At 39.1% G+C, this 23,712-nt stretch overlaps 2 protein-coding genes across 10 annotated transcripts in view; one reads left to right on the top strand and one right to left on the bottom strand.

Moving 5' to 3' along the window:
* Positions 1 to 6,155, top strand: part of BCAS4 (breast carcinoma amplified sequence 4) — a 68,393-nt gene extending 62,238 nt beyond the window's left edge. For 2 of the 3 annotated variants that reach the window (XM_026652824.2, XM_026652822.2), the window contains one exon: positions 5,397 to 6,155. In XM_026652824.2, coding sequence (XP_026508609.1) covers positions 5,397 to 5,501 — 105 coding nt within the window. In that variant the 3' untranslated portion in view covers positions 5,502 to 6,155. Of the gene's footprint in view, positions 1 to 4,021; positions 4,141 to 5,396 lie in introns of those variants that run through there. The other variant, XM_026652823.2, reaches the window with a different exon arrangement.
* A 7,679-nt stretch (positions 6,156 to 13,834) lies between these two features.
* The window catches only part of ADNP (activity dependent neuroprotector homeobox), a 42,952-nt gene continuing 33,074 nt past the window's right edge, over positions 13,835 to 23,712 (bottom strand). For all 7 annotated transcript variants that reach the window (XM_024205788.2, XM_024205783.2, XM_024205785.2 and 4 more), the window contains 3 exons: positions 22,301 to 22,413; positions 20,711 to 20,803; positions 13,835 to 18,031 (listed from right to left, as the gene is read on the bottom strand). In XM_024205788.2, coding sequence (XP_024061556.1) covers positions 14,891 to 18,031; positions 20,711 to 20,803; positions 22,301 to 22,408 — 3,342 coding nt within the window. In that variant the 5' untranslated portion in view covers positions 22,409 to 22,413 and the 3' untranslated portion in view covers positions 13,835 to 14,890. The remainder of the gene's footprint in view (positions 18,032 to 20,710; positions 20,804 to 22,300; positions 22,414 to 23,712) is intronic.

Below are 23,712 nucleotides of genomic sequence, written 5' to 3'. Positions count from 1 at the left end.
GGCAGTGATTTCTCTGGAATGAAGGGCAAATGATTTTACTTTGAAAAGCCAGAGTGTTTTCTGTCTCTTTTTATTTCTGATTTTATCCACGTTCTCTGTAAAACCACCAAAACTCTCAACTTTCCACTTGGACTGCATTCTTCATCTACTGCTTTCGCTTCTCTGCAGGGTTATTGCACCTTGTCACTGGCAACTGTTCCAAGAACTACGTGGCTTGCTGGTTTAGTATCCGCCTGGCCTTATTCAGAGCTGGGACTGATGACCATCTGCTTTTGCTGTCACCATTTATTTTTTCTACTACTACTTATATTTAATTTTTTGCAACTTTTTGTTGTGTTAAAGGTGCCTATCCCTCCTTCCCTCGCAGGTCTGTATACACACAGGCACTCTAAAACAACATGATCATTGATGTGAGTGGCTTACTGGTCCAGGCCTATTCCTATAACCACCCTCCTCCAGCCTGTGTAGATTAGCGGCTTTGAGGGCAGTTCAGAGAATATGCTGCCACTTATCCCAGATGTGCAAACCAAGGGAGTGTCAGCAGAACTGCCCCAACTCATTTCATCTGCTGGGTGAAGAGGAGGGAGGGGCATCTTAGGAAGCCAGTACCTAGGCCATAGAGGGCTTTATAAATCAATACGCCACCTCGAATTGCCTCAAGAAGCAGATAGAGAGTAAGGATACTCTGGGGAATTATGTAGTAAGTTCCCCATACTCCAAAACAAGCACACAGCTTCCTTCGGAGAGCTACCGCAATTAACTGTAAGTAAATAGATTAATCAAGAGCATGCTAATGATCTCATCTAACCAACAGTCTATATCCTTGAAATACTTTGAATTGAGGGCCTGACTTTGTGAGTTGCTGAGGGCACTCAGTCCCATGGAGGATAGTTTCTTAATTTCCCTTTTGGTGTATCTACACTGCACCCTAAAGCCACCTCTGAATCAGATTAGTGCCCAAGCTGCCCTTTCATCCACACACAGACACCAGTTTGATTCAGGTTAGTAAGCATCCAGGACTGGGGCTCACGGGGCTGTAAACTTGCAGTGTAGATGTTCGAGCCTGGGCTCCCTCCCCCCTCTTGCCTACAGTGCAATTTTATAGCCCCAGGAGACCTCCGTAGGGGGTGGGTCAGAGCCCCAGTCCCTCTGCAATGTGAATGCAGCTCAAGCTGTAGACCTGACTCAGAAGACCTCTGTAGTGCAGCATGGACATGTTAGCATGGTTGAGACACGTGGGTTCAGCAATTGTAAATCCAGGTTTACAATGGATGCTCAAGCACGGGCTTGGAAACACTGAGTCCACAAGCCTTTGTTTCACAGACCTGGGTTTACAACGCATTATAGACATACCCTGAGAGACCTTGGTTCTCGGGGTGGGGTTAAGGTCTTCACTGTGGCAGAGAAGCAAGTGTGGTCTCTTGGGTGTTACCTTGCAGAATGGGTAGCTCAGCTTAGTCTTATGTTGTTTGAATTGTTACTTTTTCAGCCTGACAGTTCCTTCTCTACTTGGGCATTTTCTGCAATGTTACTACCTCTGTTTGCAATTCCTTTCTGTTAACTTTCCTTCACACCTCTCTCTGTTTTCTGCTGCTGAGCATAAATTAGGGTGCTCTCCAAAAAGATTATGAGAATAGGGGACTCCAGGTAGGTTTAACTTTGGCAGTTTGTACACTTGATTAGTTCTAGGGTAAGATTTTTAAAACCTAAGACCCATTGGCTTTCAAAGAGATTTAGGCTCCCAAGGGCCAGATTTTTCAGGGTATTTAGGCACCCAACTCCCATTGAATTCTCAGAGTTGTATCCATTTTTTCAAAGTATTTAAGTGCTTAAGCTACTCTGGAGAATGGGACTTCAGCATCTAAATTGCTTTGGTGCTTTTGAAAAATTTATCCCTGGTCAATTTTGTCTTCTTGAGCTGGTCAGAATGTGAATGTAAATCTGTTTAACAAAATTTTTAAAAAGCACTTACACCCATGAGGTCAGATGGCTATGGCATCATTTTAGACTCTGAGCTCTTTAGGGCAGGGACTGTCTATTATTGGGGTCTGCACTGTCCCTAGCACTATGGGCCCAACCTGGTTGTAGCCTTTAGGTGTAACTGCAGTAGAAATGTTGTGATGTCATTTATCTGTGACTCACCACTTAACTGGTGATGGTAAAGTAGACTCTAGCTGATTTTTTCCCCGTTACAGACTAAATGCATCTTTCTCCCACCCCTGCGCCTTTCTGGTGCTAATGATCTCACTACCCCTTCCCTCGCTCTAGCCTCTAATCAAGGCATCTTCCTTGCCCCACACTGAATCCTAATCCTCATAATACTGCGTTGTCCATAAAACTCTTCTAAACTCCAGCTTTCCTTTCTGTGCAGTCTCCTAAACTGTTCAAGCCCTCAACATCTCCTGTCCTGAGTACTGCAGCTTCCCCTCTGACCTTCACCATCCCCATTGCTTTCCTTTGGTCTATCCAAACTGCAGTTACTAAGGTAATATTCCTTGCCCAGTTCCTCTAACCACACCCATATGTGCCTTTTTTCCTCTGGATCCCTGTTTTCTACTGAATCAAGTTCAAGCTTCTCATCCTCACTGTCAGGGCTCATCATTTCTCTGATATCCTTGGCCAAAAAAGAGAACTCTTATGAAAAGTGTCAGGGAATCTTTAGCATTTATGCAAAGCACTGTTTTATAAGGGCTCAGTCAAAAGGCAACCACATGCAGCAATTCCTAATTTTATCTACTTCTTAAGCACTAGGAACTGAACCTGCCCTGCTGGGATGCTAAATGTTGCACATCTGAATTTAGACCATTGAGCTAATCCCCTCAGCATCTAGTAGAAGAGGGGTGCACAACTGGTTGAAAAACAGCATTCAAAACAGCATTGATAATGGGTCACAGTCAAGCTGGAAGAGCAGATTGAGTGGGGACCCGCAGGGATCTGTCCTGGGTCTGGTTCTATTCTATATCATCAAATGTTTTCGATAATGGCATAGACTTAAAGTTTGGGATAATACCAAGCTGAAAGGGGTTGCAAGCACTTTGGAGGACAGGATTACAATTCAAAATGATCTTGACAAACTGGAGAAATGGTCTAAAAATAAATAGAATGAAATTCAATAAAGACAAATGCAAAATACTACACTTAGGAATGAAGTAACTTTTCCACTTGCTACAGCACTGTGTCCCGTTCTGGACACCACACTTTAGGAAAGATGTGGACGAACTGGAGAAAGTGTAGAGAAGATCAACAAAAATGATTAAAGGTCTAGAAACCATGAACTGCAAGGAAAGATGGGAAAAAACTAGGTTTATTAATCTGGCAAAGAGAAGACAGAGAGGGGACCTAAATCTTCAAATATGTAAGAGACTGTTATAAACAGGAGGCTGATAAACTGTTCTCCTTATCCACTGAGGACCGGACAAGAAGTAATGGGCTTAAATTGCAGTAAGGGAGATTTATGTTACAATTAAGTTTTTCCTAATGTCTAAGGATAGTTAAGCACTGAAACAAATTACCTAAGGAGGTTGTGAAATCTCCATCACTGGAGGTTTTTAAGAACAGGTTAGACAAACAACTCTCAGGGATGGTCTAGATCAGTGATACTCAGACCTTAGTGATCAACATTACCCAAAAGAGCCAAAGTAGTGTGAATTCATTGTTTCATTTACTATAGTACTATATATATCTATGTATCTATCTCACAGCAAGATGACAGACCATTATTTTTATCAACTACAATTGGTTAATAACATAGTAAAACCATCCTGATTGGTTGGTAACTTAGATTGGTAAATAATTAAATCATACATTGTTTTAATGTGTGCTGCAAAGAGCTGCAGGAGACACATTAAAGAGGCACCTGCGGCTGATGAACCTCCATCTAAGTTTCACTGGTCTAGATACTATTTAGTCCTGCCTCAGTGCAGGCGACTGGACTAGATGATCTATCAAGGTCCCTTCCAGTCCTACATTTCCATGATTCTAAATATGCAGTATTGAAAAAATGTTAACATCAGGCTTTTAGTTGCAGGCAAAAGACCTTAACGTGTAAAGAGAGAAAGTGGTCTAGATTGAAGTAGGATTACTAGAGAGAGAACAACCCCCAGGAGTGAATAGTTACAAGACCAGACCTATGAGGAAGCCTGCTGGGTGAGTGATGGGTTGGGTTGATACTTCAATTTGGTAGTAGATAAGGAACATGCAATGGAGGTGATATGGTGAAGCTGTCAGTTTTTTGGAGCCCTGGAAGTTAGTCTGGATTGCAAGAAAGGGCAAGGGAGGGAATTTGAATAGTCAAGATAATTTCCACAGGTCTCTACTGCTGCACATTAGTTCCAGATGCTTTTGACTATTTGTGAATGGCCTGTTTGGTAGAACAATGAAAAGAGAATAATGAAAATACAAATCACTGCAAGAGAATAGCTTTGAATAAAGGAGCAAATTCACTAAAAATGGCAATTTGGGGAAGATAGGAACCCTGCATGCACATTTTAAGACCAGGAGACTATGTGAAATAAACTGCATAAATGGCACATTAACTCCTAACAATGAGACATGAAGGCTAGGAAATTTGACCAAAAACTGCACGGACAATGATTTGCCCAAAACACAAGAAAAAGAATAAAGTCTCCAAGTCTTAAGAGCTTTCTAATGCTGGGCATCAGTGTCCACCATGATCTGGAATGGAATGTGAACTGAGAATTCCTAGCGGCAGAGCCTAAAAGGATTGTCTTAAAGGTTTGAGAACAAAAGTGTTGGGATTCAAAGAGTTCCGGTGGGGAAATGTGGTGATAGAAAATGACCTGTACCCTACTGGTAGCCTGATGCATTTTCTGTTTCAGTACCAATACAAATAAGAGAAGATGTGGGATCAAATTCAGATGTGGTTTAATAGAGTAGAGCTGCACTGCAAGACCGCAGTGTGGTCACGGCTGGCCTAGGTCAGCTGACTGGGGCTCATGGGGCTGTAAAATTGCAGTGTAGATGTTCGAGCCTGGGCTCCCTCCCCCCCTCTTGCCTACAGTGCAATTTTATAGCCCCATGAGCCCCAGTCAGCTGACCGGTGCTCTGAGACTCAGTGCTAAGTATTTATCACCACCTAGACAGACCCAAGATGTACAACTTCACTGGGAGCTGCACCAGCTCAGGCCACACCTTCTCATTCTTCCCTGATAGAGGGACAAACACTCCGGGAAACCATTTAAGTTTTAGTCTTTCCCCAGACATTGTGTGGGGGAGGGGGAAATGTTCTCCCGGTGTTTGGTACATAATATACACTGAGGTATGTGTAAGATAATGTTGACAAATTGCAACATCCCACATATGCCCAGTTAAACATATTGCCAATTAAATTCTTTTCAACAGTAAAGTTAATTTTTCTCCCATTTTTTTCATTTCAGAAGCATACTCCATCAGCACAGCATACATATGACCTGCCTAAACTCTACAGAACTGAAGATTATTTTCCTAGGAACTATGTAGGTACAAAGTATCAAAGCCACTAGTAGCTGACTTCCTCTTATAAGCAGCTTTTTAGGGAAATGTTGCTTGAAATTTTTTCATGTCTGACTTTTGTTTTTATGATTCATGTTTTGTCCTAATAAAAACTTGAGAATTCTGCTAAGAGGTAAATGTATAGCAGTGATGGGGAAGGAGTGGCCTATGGGTTTATTATATATGCAGTTAGCTCCCTTATTTTAAGGGGAGCCTAAATAGTATGCATAGGGAAGAAATGTAAATATAGTTCAGAATAGATTTGTTCACAATGGTTTTAAGTATGGAGCTGTTTTATGCTATTGCTGGGAAAAAAATATAAAAACTCATTTTGTTTACGGTGACATTTTAGAAACCAGTTTGTTTACATATTTGATCAGAAGGTTGCAGATTGCTGTATGTATAGCATATTAAAAGTATTTCATGTTGTGTGATTTTCCTCCCACATTTGATATGTTACATTATAGATATTAACCAGTCTTTTGGTGATATTTCATACCAAAAGCCTCCCACTGTTTTGAATTTACAAGATAAATCTTGAACCTCTCAAATCAATGTGGTACAATTTTGGAAATTCAGTAAGTTACACATGGCTGACTTTCACAGAAACTTGGATCAGCTTCAAAAGCGGTTGTATAATGTAACTTGAATTGTGTAAATAAATTTCTGCAAAGCTACTATGGACCCTTTGATGTGAAGTTTTATATTGAAGCTTTTACTTAGCCAGGGCCGAAAGTTTGCCATCTTTCTTCTTTCCCCCAACATAAATCTACAGAAACAAAATATAAGCAGTTGGCTAGGAAGAGTATTTGTGACTGGTGTATGCTTGAAGAGGTGGTCAGAAATTTAGGCTAGCCAAGTATATGGAAAGTTTCACAGTTGCAGAAATGGGGGAGGACAGGGAATGTATCAAATCAGATGTCACTTCTGAATTGCAAGTTATTTGTTTCTTCACATGTACTGCACCTTACAATGAAAAAGTTGCTATACCCAATTCCTGTATCAGATCTAGTATTTGAATACTAAAGATGGAGGGTAGAATAAAAGTCCATATTTACATACAACTTACACTGTAAGTGAAACTACACGCACCTGAACAACTATCAACGCCTCTGCTTTTGGTGGGAGTAGGAATTTAAGTCACCTCACTACTCCATATTGGTTAGTGGAACTAGTGATGAGATGTTTCAGAGTAGCAGCCGTGTTAGTCTGTATCTGCAAAAAGAACAGGAGTACTTGTGGCGCCTTAGAGACTAACAAATTTACTTGAGCATAAGCTTTCCTGGGCTACAGCCCACTTCATCAGATGTTAAAGTACTGCAGCACATATCCAAAAGGACTAAGTGTCATGCAATCAAAGTCAATGCCTCTGTAAGCCTGTTGTAGAGGATGTATCAAGTTCCTATACTGGTACTACCAAGAAGCAGAGTATCATATTTGTAATTGGGCTGTCAAGCAATTAAAAAAATTAATCAATTAATCAGGCTGTTAAATAATAGAATACCATTTATTTAAATATCTTTGAATGTTTTCTACATTTTGATATATATTGATTTCAATTATAACAATACAAAGTGTACAGTGCTCACTTTATATTTTTTAATTCACCTAATACAAGTACTGTAGTGCATCTCTCATGAAAGTTGAACTTACAATTGTAGAATTATGGACAAAAAATAAAACAATGTAAAACTTTACAGCCTATAAGTCCACTCAGTGCTGCTACTTGTTCAGCCATTTGCTTAGATAAACAAGTTTGTTTACATTTGCAGGAGATAATGCTGCCCGCTTCTTGTTTACAATGTCACCTGAAAGTGAGAACATGCTGATGGTTCTGCTTGATAACAATCCAAAGCGATGCGGACTGACGCATGTTCATTTTCATCATCTGAGTCAGATGCCACCAGCAGAAGGTTGATTTTCTTTTTTGGTGGTTCGCGTTCTGTAGTTTCTGCATTGGAATGTTTAACAAATTTAATTAACGCATTATTTTTTTACCGAGCTTCATCAGCATAGAAGCATGTCCTTTGGAATGGTGGCCAAAGCATGAAGGGGCATATGAATGTTTAGTAGATCGTGTACATAAATACCTTGCAATGCTGGCTATAAAAGTGCCATGCAAATGCCTGTTCTCACTTTCAGGTGACATTGTAAATAAGAAGCGGGCAACATTATCTCCTGTAAATGTAAACAAACTTGATTGGCTGAACAAGAAGTAGGACTGAGTGGACTTGGAGGCACTAACTTTTTAAATTGTTTTGTTTTTGAGTGCAGTTATGTAACAAAAAAATTCTGCATTTGTAAGTTGCACATTCACAATAGAGATTGAACTACAGTACTTGTATGAAGTGAACTAAAAAATACCATTTGTTATTTTTACAGTGCAAGTACTTGTAATCAAAATAAGATAAGGTGAGCACTGTACACTTTGTATTCTGTGTTAATGGAAATCAATATATTTGAACATGTAGAAAATATTTAATAAATTTGAATTGATATTCTATTGCTTAATAGTGTGATTAAGTGTGATTAATCAACAGCCCTAATTAACAAGACTGATGTTTGGATAAAAACTGTCAAAAGCAATGTTCAATACACCCAAAAGCCCATCTCTCTACTGTAATTTTTTTTAAATTGAGATATCAGCTTTGGTCTAATAGTTCTTTGAAATATTAGCATTATAAAATGCATATTGTAGCCTTTGACATACCTCAATGTTGAAACACTGGTCTGGTTAGGGTATGAAAACATCTGGGCCAAAAAAATTCATGTTACCCTAAACCTATTAAATCTGATGACAAGGAGTAGTGTTTTAGATGCTTGCTACAAGAGGATGTTCAGATACCTATGCTCTGTTTCAAAGATGAGTTAGAGGGTCAAACAATTTAATTCACAATTAGAGTATTATAGTTACACACTAATTGTAAGAGCTAAATCCTACCATCCACAATGTAGGAATTTGTGTTCCAAATGCCAATCATAGCTGTATTTACGGCTGTAATGGCAAAAGCCTGACTTGAAATAAGATACCTGATCGCTAGAGTTTGGCCTATTTTATAGGCCATGGTAAGTAATACCTTTTGTAGCGAGAAGACAGAAGAAGTCCAAGTGTTCACAGAGTTTTCCCTTTTCATTTTAGCGCACACTTTTTAGTAAGATGATGTTGGCAGGTCATAAAGACCTCTTTCAGGAAAAGTCCTGTCACCTAGCATAAGGGCTTTGGATTAAGCCGAATTGCACAAAGGCACTCTTAGTGGGGAGTAAGTGGTCTGTCCCCACAGGGAGCTAGTAGAGAATAGTTATTGTACTTTAAATTCACACCCTAGTTTATTCTGCACTAAAAGACAAGCCCAAAATCTCAAGTCATTATTTCTCAACTACCCACCCTGTAGTGCCCCGTCAAGTAATGGCTTAATATTAAGGCTGTTCTAGTCCTATTTTCATCAGGCCAAATCCTTGTCTCCTACCCTCCAATCAAGGGCAAGCTTTCCACTAATACAATGGGACTAAGATTTGGTCCTTTAAAGGAAAACATTCCATTTACCAAAACAACAAGGAGTCCGGTGGCACCTTAAAGACTAACAGATGTATTTGGGCATAAACTTTTGTGGGTAAAAAACCTCACTTCTTCAGATGCACCCGAAGAAGTGAGGTTTTTTACCCACGAAAGCTTATGCCCAAATAAATCTGTTAATCTTTGAGGTGCCACCGGACACCTTGTTGTTTTTGTGGATACAGACTAACAAGGCTACTCCCGATAGTCAATTTACCAAACATCTTTTAGTAGTTTCAAGTACTGCATGTGCCTTTAAGTTTGATTATTTTTTTTTTAAATAGAGTGGCACTCTCCTAGTGCTTTCTTTTTTTTTTAAAAACAAAAACTACTATGCCCCTGCAGCTGTATGAACTAGGAAAACAGTCACCATTTATCCTGTCCAATTAGCACTTTAGTCTGTTTAAGCTATCAAGTGTACACTAAATAAACGAGAGATGTCTCTCTAATTTTTGTTAGAAGATTTGGGTGTTACAAACAACAGTAGGTAAAATATTATTTAAAATTTATAACAACTTTCCAATGACCTTTGTAATGTGCTGCACTTTGAACAAGAGGGGGGCTCTAGAATACTGCCATTCCCAAAGTTCAACTTTCTGCAATTGCAAATGACAGTTTTGCTTTAGCCATGAGTAGAATGCTACCCCGCTATATACACCACCAGCAAGTCAGTACAGTTTGTAGCATGAACAAACAAATATTGGGGTTAATGGGTGGGTGTTATGGTACATCACATTGCTAGGAAGCTATTATGCATACTATAGCAATTCCTCTCAGAAAATTAATCTAGCACAAATGAAATCTTAAATCTCCAAATATGCACCTATAACCTCACTGGTCTTTGATTAAGTGAAAAGCCAAGAATCACAATGAATGTGAGCATTAAATCTTGTCTAAGCTTTCAGTGGTATTAATAGCCTGTTAAAGAAGTTAAACTGCAGTTCATATATTTCTGAAACAGCATATAAAAGTGTTCAGTTTGCACCTGTGAAACTAGAGAGATACTTAAAAAGTTTAATGCACAACAATCAAAGGAAAAAAATGTACTAAGACTGGCAAATGTGCCATGAATGGAAGTGTAGCCCAGTAGCCCACACTTCTTTGCTAGAAAGGAATGGTTCAGTTACAGCCAACAAGCTTTCATCCAAACCCCACTCCAGGGAGAGGGAGTTAAAAACTAACATTTTATAGCACCTCTTCAATGCATTTTTAATGTGGGCTCAATGTAGATCAGTGCCCCATATAGGGATCTTCAAAAAATGAGGTATTACAGACATCCATGAACACAAGTGGAATATTAAAACAGGACCATACAAATTGCTAGTGGCCCCAAAATCACTGGCTTTTATTTCATTACTAATTATTCAACCACAAAAAGGACAAGTACTGGTCAAAAGTAAACTTAGGAGTTGTACCTGCTCTTACTAGATTCCAAGTTATGCAGCCTTGTATCAGACATCTTCTGTTTGCAGTCATTAGCACAGACATTTCTTAAATTGCATCTAAACAGTGAACTGTTTTACGGGAAAAATAAACTTAACCTGTTTAAGAATCAAAACTAACGATGCTTAGGTTGACCCTTTGGACAAATGTCTTAGTAATCTTTCTGAACCCCTCTGGTGGGTATAAAGCTAGGGCAGATTCATGCACAGATTGAGGTGGTACTAAGATAGTCATGGAGCTCTCTCTTCCCCCTTTCTTCCTGGGATCCCAGTAGGCAGAGTTCACTTTCAAGTGTCAACCTCCCAACATGCCTGCTCTACAAGCAAAGCTGTAATGTTAGTAAGTAACATTCTGCCACACTGTGACAGCATTTTTTTTATATATATAGTTTGCTAGCTAGAGTAGAATTAACTTAAGTCCATTCTGAACATTCCTCTCTAATATTAATTTTATTGGTCCACTTCCTCCTGCCTCTAGATTTCTCAAAGATGAGTAAAACCTTGTAAAGAACAAACAAATCTTGAGATCAGCTTCAACTGTCTCCTAATGTCTAAAGTAGCCTTCAGGTTTCCCCCTCTTCTCCAACCAAATACAACTTGATTACAGAGCATTGGAATGTCAATCATTAAGAGGTAAGTATCATAATATCCCTCTCTCCGCTAAAGCTAACAAATCATTACTATTCCTTTTGATAAGTCAAGTCATACAATTTTGAATACAGGGGTTTTATCTAATCACTACAAAAAGTTAGTTATACTACACAGCTTTCTGCAAATGGAGCAATTCTAAATATTTCAATTTCTAGTCAACCTTGGCTGGCTAGAAATGGCAACTCAGATAATGAGGCTGTCTCAGATCTTCAAGCCCTGTTAGCTATAAATTCTTATTTAAATGGACATCAGCTTAGAATCACACATTAAAGATGAATCAGTTAAAGACACTGCATCACTCAGGGCTTGTCTACACTACCACGCAGGGTCGATCTAAGATACACAACTTCAGCTACATGAATAGCATAGCTGAAGTCGACATATTTACATCTACTTACCTCAGTGTCTTCACTGCAGTAAGTCGACAGCTGACGCTTTCCCGTCGACTCTGGTGGCGTACTGGAGTCGACGGGAGAGCGCTCATAAAAGAGACGCAATAAATCGACCCCAGCTGGATTGCTGCCCACCGATCCGGCGGGTAGTGTAGACAAGCCCTAAGTGTGGCGAACACGTTCAGAAGATACATATCACAGAACCTGCCTGAAACCAACTGAAGAGAATATGAAACTCAAGAGGTATTGTCAACCTGTTTAAAACAAACAAAATATCCAGTCCACTAATCATCTTTAAAAATATCTGTCCTGTCTGTTTGTTTCTGCTGGAGCTGGTGGGAGCAAACATAACTGCAGCCTCTTGTGCATAGTGGCCCTTGGAAGGGAAAGAGAAAATGAGAAAACCTATGCCACCCCTTGTCCAATCAAAAGTCTTCACTCTGAAACAGTCATCACTTCCGCTTCTATTGATCAACCCATCATCCACGTGAAAGCTCACTCTGAGAAGCTAAGAGAATGTCTACACAGCAATAAAAATACTGCTGACTCAGGGTTGTGGTGCTTGGGCTGCAGGGCTACAAAATTGCAGTCCAGACATCTGGGCACCAAGTCCCAGAGCCAGGCTCCAGCCCAACCATCTACACTGCAATTTTATAGTTCTGCAAGCCTGGGTCAGCTGACCCTGTTAGCCACAGGTGTTTTATTGTAGTGTAGATGTTCCCTAAGACAGGGATCGGCAACCTTTGGCACGCGGCTCGCCAGGGTAAGCACCCTGGCGGGCCGGGCTGGCTTGTTTACCTGCCGCATCCGCCAATCGCGGCTCCCACTGACCGCAGTCCGTCGCTCCAGGCCAATGGGGGTGGCGGGAAACAGCGGCCAGCACATCCCTCGGCCTGCGCTGCTTCCCGCAGCCCCCGTTGGCCTGGAGCGGCAAACCGCGGCCAGTGGGAGCTGTGATCGGCCAAACCTGTGGACGGGGCAGGTAAACAAGCCAGCCCGGCCCGCCCGGGTGCTTACCCTGGCGAGCCGCATGCCAAAGGTTGCCGATCCCTGCCCTCAGAAGTCAGTGTTACCAAAAATTGTGGAAGGGGTAGAATACATTTTAAATACATAGACCATATTAATACTTTCAGCTTAGGCTTGCGCGGCTCACTTATTCATTACACCAGTGCTTTTCTAGATCTACCCACTTACTATGCAGATATACGCAAGTTTCTGCCCAAAATGCTTTCAAAATTCAGAACCATTTCAGAATAGGGATTTAAAAATATTTCCTTTAGTTACACTACTGTGAAAAGCCTCCACATAGGTTAAGCTAGCTACAGTTTTTCTATTAGTAAAGCAGTGATGGCTTTTGTTTCCTATGCACATCTTATCATATCCTAATCAACTTTCATCTGCTATCTATCACTGGTTGTAAATGTCTGCCAATATATCCTGATCATACCCTTCTGGCTTAACAGCAAATTGTGTTAACGTAAAATCCTGAAAAGGTACAAGAAATTCAAAACCACAGTATTTTAGGATATATACTTTCAGCAAATCAAGCTTTCATTTCCTCTTATATGCAAAACTCTTGTTCGGATCACATCCGAATTTTTCTTCAAGGGAAGATTACATGAATGAATTCTGAGGACAAGAGGCAAATCTTTTATGTTCTTGCCCCACTACTGGAAGACTGGTTTGACCCCCTCCACTCAAAATGACTAACATTAACTACTAAACTGTATATGGGATTTATTCTGTTTCTGAAAAACTAAAGAACAGCTGCATTTTTCCAAAAGAGTGTTCCATATGACAGGAAAATATGTGTTTTAAGTAGTCAGTACTTCCCCACTACCCACCCTTCTAAATAAAATTATATATATATGTGATACCTGATACCTCAGAAAAAGGCTTGAAACATTCTAGATCGAAAAGATTCTTCCAGTATGCTTGAACTTTAACTTAATTGATTACTAAGAACAAGGAATGAAAAATCATGACTATGGCGGTGCCTTTAGATCCTGCAGCTTATGGAACTAGTGAAGCAATGCAAGTCTATTTATATGCTACTGTTCCTAGTAATAAGTAAAGGAGGAAGGTGAAAGCTATTAACTTACTGGTTAAGTTGATCTTAAATAGAAAATGTTTTAAATTTTCCCATAAGCAATCAGTAGATCTGAAACAACAGCATCACACAAACTTGCCATAGCAAATTCCCAGAGCTTCTTTCTACAGGGGTCAATGTAATGAAGCACAATTTAACAAACAGTGATATGGCACTAGTAATAAAGCAAATGTTTACATTAAGCACAATACAGCAATTTATTTAGATGCTTAAATGAAGAATACAAAGGGAAATAAAGATCACAAAATTATACATACTACAACAGTGTGTCATATATTAGATGGTATAAATGAATACAACACCTTGTTGGTGTTAACTAAAGATAAAACTAAATATCCAAAATGCAGCATTTTTATTTCTGTATGCTGCTTCAACACAATACACTTTTATACAGATCTAAAAGGTGTCAAAATTAGTAGCTGCAAACTTGTTTCTTGCATGTGATTTTTTCTTTTTTAGCTTAAAAGATTTCAGAAAATGGCTCTGAAATACATTTGTCATCAGTTGTAATGTCAAGGATATTCAGAACAAGAAAATTCTATAATACAATAGAGTCCAGATATAATTTTTTATGTTGCTGGCCTCAGTTTTGAGATTGTACAAGGTTATGTGCAAAAACTAAGTTTGTCAAAATTCATACTATAGCAGTTTCAAGCTTTTGCTAGGTAAACTAGATACAGCATTTATTACACAGCAGGGCAACACTAAAAAAGAGAAACAAATCTATGATGGGTACACAAGAACAATTTCATAAGCTTCACTTGAATAGGTCTAAAAGACTGTACAAATATACATTTCAACTATTCAGAATGATACATGAAAAAAATCAATTTCCCCATAGTCTACTATACACATTGAACTGGTAGCTCATGTTGGCCCTATACTACCATGTGAAAAAGGGTAATGTTTAAAAAGACATACAACTGAACATATCCAAGAGTGAAATAAATGTTGAAAATGCAGATAAAGAAAACCTCTGCTTTTCTTCGTGTGCATTCTGGAGCCACCAGCTTATCTGTTTTCACATTAAGTTACTGTGCTCATCACAGTAGGTATTCTCAAGCAAATTTAGCCAACAGCATACTCAGGAATAACCACTGGAATATTAGTGGCCACATCAACCACTAGCCAGATGACCTAGCACTCAAAAGGCAGTACCAGTTAGAATTAAGCTTAGCAGTCATATTGAAATGAAAGTATTTAGACAGTTGTAGATTGAAGCACATTTACTCATGCTTCTGAGTTGAGCAGCTTATGCTTGCTGGCTACTCAACTCTACACCAGTTAAGCTGCTATGCATTGGTTCTGCTACACCATCAGTCACATTGTCAAACTGATCTCCATCTTCGCTGTCAATTGTGCTATTCTGCCATTCCATCTGCTGATTTGACAAACTCTCCTCAATTTCTGATGCATTTTTCCATTGTGACTGGTCCTTAGACCAAAATTCTTCTACTTTTCCATAGGAACTATTCTTCCATTTTGATTGCTCTTCATCACTTTCAGATGCAACCCCTTTTATTTCTGCAGCTGGTTTACTACTACCAGCATCTTCGCTCTGGGATGATTCATCTGTCCAAACTTCTGGTTTCACCTCTGATGTATTGTCTTCAAAGTCAGAAACTTGCTGAGAGCCAGGTCCACTTTCAGACTGTGAAGCTCCATCTTTCCATTCAGCAGCATCATCTTGATCTTCTTGATCACCTTCACTATCTGAGGCATCACCTACCAGTTTAATTGGTTCCTTGGCAGAGTGAATCTCTTCATATTTTGAGCCTTCCTCCTGTTTTTGGTCTGATTTCTCTGGAGACTGTAAGGGATTTTCATCAGTAGTCTCCTTGGATATGCTGTCTTCTGGATTCTCTATTATGCTATCAATAGAGGTTTTACGACCAACATCTGAAATTGGTTGACCAAATGGACTATTGCTTTCATTAGATTCCTCTTCTATATTTTCATAACTGTCTGAAGAACTTTCATCATCTTTTTCTAGGTTTATTTTTTTATCAACAGTTTTACTAGCATTGACTCTGGAATTCTTTTCATCATGATTTTCAAACAGCCATTCAGCATCAAAATCCATTTCGTGTTTAACTTTGTTTAATTCTTTCATGTTAAAACCAAGCAGCACACCAGGCTTGTACTTTTCACAATCTCTAACACATTTCTTTCTTTTGTTGCTAAAATGTGAAGCAATATCTGATTTCCATAGCCATAAACTGGCAGCCAACTTTTCAATTTCTCTCCTACTGGGATAAGGTTGTTTATTGAAATATTTTGTAAGAAATGTTTTTCTGGCTTCATAAGAATCATCTTCATGACCTTTAGGGTCTAAAGCTAAAACTACAGGTTCTTCAGGCTTCTCTTCAAAGGCAGACGGCGAGTCATCATCATCCATTTTTCTTTTCTTCATCAGAGAGAATTCCATGTGTTCATAAGTACGTTTCACAGGTGCTACAGCTGGAGACTGATTTAGTCGAGATGGTGCATTAGCTTTGTCTTGGCCGTTTTGGGTCTTCCCAACCCCTCTGCAGTGAACAAGGTGTAGCGTTATAGTTGAGGCAGTCATATTACTGGTATACACACCAAGACAATGAATGCATTTATATGTTAGCTTTTTCTCAACTGGATGAACTGTTTGAATAACTTGATGCCTCTCCCTTAAGTGATGTGCGAGTGCATCAGATATGGGTCCTTTTAGGATTGAAAAGCAAAGAGGGCAGAGTGTTTTACCCACATCTTTTTTGTAGGGGACTGCTGCTTGAGGAGAACTTTTCACAGGTATATCTGCCTTCTCCTGGATTTTCGGCTGTGGTTTTGGAGGAACAGGAGGAGTATTCTGAGCATGATAAGCTACAGATTCAGCAGGGGCATCTCTCAGATTGTAGGTGGTTACAAGTAGATGTATATTAGTGTGACTACCCTGCTGCAATGTCAAATCAAAGGTTAAAGTGGAATCAGTTTTAGGTCCCATTTCTTCATCAACATGAACCATTCGCATATGAGCAGCCATCTTTTCAACATCATTGAAAGTTGAACGGCAGTATGGACAAGACAGTCCATGGATTAACATATGATTAAGCAACGTATCAGTGGGTAAATAGCGATTACAGTATAAACATTTGCTAGTGAAATTGTGTATTTTCATTATATAGTTAGCTACTGCAGGCACCTTTTCAGCCTTGTGCTCCTTTTCAAAGTGAACACTGTACACGTTTTCAGGAAACAGCTCATTACAGATTGTACAAATTTTCCACTTTTGTGTTGATGAAGTATTGACAGCGGAAGGGCCTGTAGCAGCCACAGGAGGCTTTGAGCCAGACTGACCTAATACTCTTGATGCTGCCTGAGACTGAGATAATGACGTTTGTTTCAACTGGGCTGATGAAAGAGAAGAGGAATTGGCAGACTGAAGAGAGTACCTTGCTGGAGTCTGAGATCTCTGCTCCCCTCCAAGGGTATAAGGCCTTCCATTTCCACTTGGTGAAAACTGTTTCATTGTTTGAGACTGTTGTGGAATAGACACTGGTGCGTTACCACTTAAGTTTAGCCTTCCCCCCGGCTGTCCAACATAACTTGGTGGTACTGATTTGACTCCATAATTGTTCTGTTGTAGGTGAACATTTGACATCATATTCACTCCCGCAGAATTTAATGTAGGCTTTGGTATAGTGAGTCGATTCATCATCTGCTGTGATGGAAGAGATCGGACATTTCCAGGGGAAAGGGGACCCATCCTTTGAGGAAGTCCCATAGGCTTTTTATCCTGTGGTTTTGGAGCTATTAGCATCAAAGGTTTGGATCTTGGAACCACTACATTAGTGTGCCCTATCATTGCTGTAACCTGATATCCTATACGTTCATGGTCTTCAATAACATGCTGTACTAAAGCTTCATATGACTTCGGCATAAAAAGGCATCGTTTGCAGTGAATACTACCCTCCTCTCGGGTACTGGAACTTAAGGGAACTGCACCATTGAGTGACTTTTCACCTGCCTTTGCTACGTAAGGTGCAGCAACATGCTGAAAATGTTCCCTGTAAATGTGCTTTCTAACTATTTCATATAGAGGATCTCGGTAAGTGCACTTCTTACAATAATAAACAGCTTGTTCTACACTGTCAGCCTGCTTAGGTTTAAGGCTATCATGTTTGTTTTTATCTTTAAAAGTGCTGATGCCTCCACTCGGTGTATTGGCATTTGGAGCATGAAATATTTTAATGTGCGTTTCCAAAGTCTTTTTGTCCGCATTGAAAGTACAGTAGGGACAATTAAGAAGAATCCTATTTTCAAAGTCTTCACTATGAACATTCCGGAAGTGACTTTTATAGGCTGAAAAGAACTTCGACGAAAATGGACATGCACTGCAGCAAAAGGGTTTTGTCCGATAGTCCTTAAAACAAAGAACAAAACAAAAACTAGATATAAAAAACACTTTTTTTTTTTAACAAGACATTTTGCACTAAGCAACATGGACAGTGTGGAATTTCAGCTCGTCTCAGAGACCATTACAATGGGCCAGACAAGCTTCAACTCTGCCATTAATTTGGCATTCACATTTTTTGGCCTGTAAACCAGGTAATTAGAAGTTTAATTACCAGACTGCACATGTAAAATGAAAGGTGCCAATTTAGAGGTCACTTTGAAAGCATAGCCCAGTGTGTCATGTTTATGGTTAATTCATAAAGATATCACTCTTTCTTAGTAAGGGAATGGAAACAATGCTGCCTGTCAGGTTGCATGGAACAGAGTTTATCAACATCTTTTTCCAGAAGATGTGGGCTTGGCTGTTAGAACTGTAATGTACTGTTAGTTGGCAAGCTCACAGAATGAGGTATTCAGGCCAAAAAAGGTCACTTCAGATCGAAGTATTTCACAAAATAATATTTTTAGATATTTCAATGTGCTTTAATCCAGTCATTAGCCACAATTAACAATTTTCTATTAATACTGTCCTCAAAAGCTTTCTAAATTTGTGCAGTATTTTGAAATAAGTATTTTAAACTGCCATTTCCAGTGATATGGCCACACAAGCCTAGTGCCTCTCTTTGTATTATAGTATCTTATTCACTTTTGAGAATGGAGCAGAACTGAGCAGTTTAGCTCCACAGTCCTGTTGCTTCTAGACAGATTAAAGCAACACTAATCAGGGCACAATTAAGACAATGTAACATAGGAGGTGGGGGATGTGCATGCAAACTATGATGCAGAAGTTATTTTGTGAATTTGGCATGAAGCAGAAGGAATACTCTTCATGAAACATAAATCAGATCCAAAAGGGCCTTATTTAATTGTAATGTTTAATTTAGACACATAATCATCCTATCACCGATACTTGAGAAATAGAGCTTCAAACAACCAACTTTTTCTACTGACCAAAAGCTAAGTTGTAAATATTTCAAAACTCACCACGGATCAGAAAAAAAAAAATAAGGCTTTTGAAAAATTCTGCTCTTTTATGTAATACCACCTAGCTCTTTCATAGCCCTCTTGCTCCCCCTGAATTGTAGCAGCTTTGAAAGGGTTGCTGATGCTGTGTCAACTGTTACAATTCAAACTGAAATTAAACTATCCATGATTCATGTCTATCTTTGAAGTCAGCCTGGCATTTCAAAATAATTTAACATTAAATATAAAACATGACAAATTGAGATAACTATGAACAACATTCATAGCTATGCAAGTGAAGCTTCAAGGTGCAAGTGGATCCCCTGAAGTTAAGGAATGAATTACTCCCCCCCTCTGTATGAACAGGTGAGCTGTGTGTATTTCTGGCCACCTTCTGAAGCCTCAGATACTGGCCATTGCTGGAAACAGGCCACAGAATTAAGAGTTGTCTGCTTTGATGTGACAAATCTTTTTGTTGAATATATTAGAAGCAGGGAGAACATACTGATGCAATGTCAGGGGCATAGCAATAAAGGGACTTTGGTTTTACAAATACCAGACCAGTGATCCATCAAAATATAAGCATCCTGTTTCCAGGGGTGAGCAATACCTGATACTTATACCACCTGATTTTATAAGTGGAATGTTCACCTGTCATTGTTTCACTGCTTATTTTAGTATATATTACAGGCGAGTCTCATCTTACGCTGGGGTTACGTTCCGCTGTCAGCGCGTAAAGCGAAAATCGCGTATAGTCAAAATCATTGAGTGTAATGGCGGGTGGAATCGCCCGCACTACAGGTACAGCATTGAAATTATAATTTTTCTCTCTCTCTCTTTTTTTTTTTGCTGACCGCTAAAGCTGAATTTGCGCATGTTAAATGCGCGTAAGATGAGACTCGCCTGTATACTAAAAGTGGAGGCTATCATAGAATTAAAGTGAAGGGCTTCTGTTAAATTTGTTTAGTCAGTGGAATAAGAGAGAAGTCACCATCACAGTTACATTCTTTTCCTCCATTTCTCCTAGCTCAGTTCAAACCTCCTTAGCTTTACAGTCAATTCAGAAACATCTAGAAAAGAATAAATAAGATTTCCAACAACACTGCCACTCCATTCTGCTGTACTAAACTGAACAGGCTCTGACACAGATGGGTTATCACCAAGTCCTCAGAGATGTAGCAGACAGCTGAAAGCTATGACAGTGGAGAAAGCAGCAGTTGGATCTATTCTGCTTAATATTTTTCTGAATTCATCATGAAAACAGATGGTGGAACTGAATTAGGGAGAGGTGAAGCAAATCTTGTAGAAATAATCTGTACAAATAGTTATACTTTTAACTAGAGGGATGGTGAGTTTGTGCTGAGCTGGAAAACAAGGATGGCAATTTTTTTTTTTTTTAAATGAAGTTTGGCACTTAAGGTGCAATAATAGAACAGGTGCTTAAAGTTTCTCAACAGTGAAGTTTCTCATTCGAATAACTGGCCCTCAGCATCTGTTTAACCCAGTCAAGACTAGGATTATTACTTGTACAACAAAAGCACCCTTCTAATAATCCTTTAAGTAGAAGATTACAAAAACCACCATTAAAGCTGGTAAAATACAACAAAAGAAATTGGTATAATTGTGCAAAACACCATTTGAAAGTTACTGCCTGCAGGATCTGATATGTGGAACCATTACTAACCTGATTTTTTGTAAGCGATGGATCCCACAATCCTACATCTTCCCATGTAGTGTTTTTCAAATAAAAGTCATTAGGTTCAAACTGCTTAAAATCCTGGAAAAGGGTGGATGGAAAAACAGAGAAACATCAAAAACAAAAACTGATTGCTCCCCATTAATTACTCACGAAGACACCCACACAGCCCTCTGTCCACCAAGAACTACCCACAAGTAGTACAAGGGATCATTAACCCAAGGGAAAATTTCCCCTCATGAAAATCATAAAAATGCATCTTTTACATTTATTTCAACTGAAGTTTCCCTTGACAAAAAAAGGTGGGTTCCCAAGGAATTAGCGGTTCCAAATAAGCAATTCTGAAAAGTACAGGCTGAAAGACACTAAATAACCGAGAGCCAAGATTTTCAAAAATAAAATCCTTAAAAGTCAATCCAAGTCTGACTTTCAAGATTTTCAAAAGTGTTCAGCACCTGACAGCTCCCACTGAGATCAATGTTGAGTATTTTTTTAAATCCGATGTGTGTTTAAATATGGACTTCAGCTTCTATTTTTTTAAATTCTGGCATAGGGACGTAGGTGAAGTTTTTAACAGCAGGTTAAGTCCCATTTTTGAAAGCACCTAAGGTACTCTGAATCCCAAAGTCTGACTGAAAGTCAATGGGACTCAGACCTAAATCACTTTTGAAATCTGGATTCAAACTCCTTTGGAAATTTTACCCTGAAGCCCATTATTCAACCCACACTTATTCAAAGCAATTGATCCCAAACCAAAAGGGATGAACACTCATTTTATTTGGAAATGATCTGGAACAATAACATGAAGAAGAGGAGCCAGTTTCAAACTAGAACAAAACACAGAAGACTACTATCTATAGGGTGCTGAAGAGCCAAAGAGCAGATGAGTGGAAAGGTGATCGTACCGGGTATTCACTTCAGGAAAAAAGGTTTTTGATAAGCAATATTTTAAAGTTTGTCAGTAAGATTAATAGCAGAATATGTCTGAGATATCAACTTGAGCCGTTCTAGAAGGCAGTCCTTAAGTCCAGAGTCCTATTGTTCTGCACTGAAATACCTGTAAAAATCTCAGTTCATCTCTTGGCCCCTAGGAGAGCAGGCTCTAAGGCCTTGTCTAGGATTTAAAGGCGTCATTTTACTATAACAGCCAGCACCTGCTAACACATTTTAAAAGTCTAGCATAGACAAAGCTCACTGCCTTCAACACATGCCAGACCAGTCAAGTTAAAGCCTAAGCACATTAGCTAACACTACACCTTTAAATCCCAGTTTAGATGAGGCTTAAAAGTGTGTAACTTGCTTCAGTAGCAACTCCTGGTAACCATTTAAGAATGACTCTTCTAGATGGCAGTAATTCTCTAACAGAACCCCATACAACTCATTCTCATCTGAAGATTACAACTCCAGAGGTAAAGTGAAGGGGTAAAATTAAAGGTCTATCAAAAATGTATGGATCTGATGTCATGGAAGCTAATACAATGTTTTTATGAAATCTCAATAAGAAATATCACTTCAGCAGAAAATTGAATCGAAGTGCCTCGATTCAAACCAGAAAGCTATGTCAGATGTCATACTTACTTCTATATGTTCTTTACAGTATTCCAAACCAATGTCACTAAGTATTTTTTTCACAGTTTTCCGGGCTTTTCTTAAACTGCCAAGGTTGTTGACAGGAAGTTGGAACATAGTTTCTATTGAAAAAGAAAGTAATAAGGGGAAAAGAAGTTTAAGTCAAAATATGTTTTGTCTCATGAAGAGCTGCACTTTTAATTCTCAGTAATATATTCTTACTTCACCCACATCATGGAACATAAAGAGCTGTCACCATTTCTTAAGAAAAACTAGTACATTTTCTGTCTGGTTTGTTCTTAAAATGAGGTGGGCTGTGAAAACTAGATGTTGTCAAACTTTAAAGTGAACACTCAACAGAAGAGCTGATGCAATGACTACCGAAAAGAAAAAAAAGTCTACTCAAGCAGCACCTAGGGATAACTTTAAAAAATGTATTTTCATTTAGATCAAAATGTACCTACTGTGTCAAAGCTCTTACAAATTCAGTCCACTCTTTTGTGCATATGTATTCTAGCTCATCTGGAAGTTGATAAATCAGGGCTCCAAGGAATTTTGTTTTTTGAGAGACTTTTTAAAATCAACCTATAGCAGTTTTCTTAGCTGTATATCCAACAGCAGGGAAGTGAACTGGTTATATGTTCAATGACATTTCGCTCAAGATTTTGGGTAGCCCACACTGCGCTCTTTTAAGTCTATCACATCACTATCACATTGCGATAGGCTGTCAGGGAAAGAACCTCTGTTCTCACAGAAGTTTCTGGTGCAGAATATTTAACAGAGTTCTTTTCAGAGTGCTATTTCAAGAGCACATTGGGTTCAATGCTACTCCATTTTCCATATTTCTGAGTTTGATTTGATTTGAGTGGTTGACAAGCAATTAAAGATGCCAGTAAAGACTTCAGTCAGCACACTTGTTTACCACTAAAATGTGCACTGAAGACTTTACTTAGCCAGAGTCCATTTCATGGTTCTATGTTTCTCTTTCAACAGCTGATGAGGTCAAACACTGAGGGGGAGACAGAGAGCCCTACACTGAGGTTGTCATAGGTAAATAAGGGAGAAGCTATTCGTAAATTAATTCTAATAAAGGAGAAACTATTTGTAAATTAATTCTAAGTCCACTGTCTGTTACTGACTGGGAAAGTTTATGAACTAATTTACAGTTCAACTGTAAAGGAAAGGCTAAATTCGGTACTTTTGAAGCTACAGAGATTCCTGAATTCCCTAACAACCAGAATTAAGATCTAATCCAACCCACAAAGGCAAAAGTTAGATCCACAGCCCTGGCAGGTTTGTGGATATTGGAATCCCCCGTTTATGTGCTGTTGCTACCACTGTAACAGCAATGGATTGCACAACCATTAAGTCATATCTTGAAGTACAACAATGGGGCATTTGCACTGGAGGATGGTAGTGGT

The sequence above is a fragment of the Terrapene carolina genome, unplaced genomic scaffold (assembly GCF_002925995.2).
Source record: "Terrapene carolina triunguis isolate 2854851 unplaced genomic scaffold, T_m_triunguis-2.0 Scaffold130, whole genome shotgun sequence".
Lineage (NCBI taxonomy): Eukaryota > Metazoa > Chordata > Testudines > Emydidae > Terrapene > Terrapene triunguis.
The sequence above is the reverse complement of the archived record's forward strand: the minus strand, read 5'-3'. Positions and strand labels throughout refer to the sequence as shown.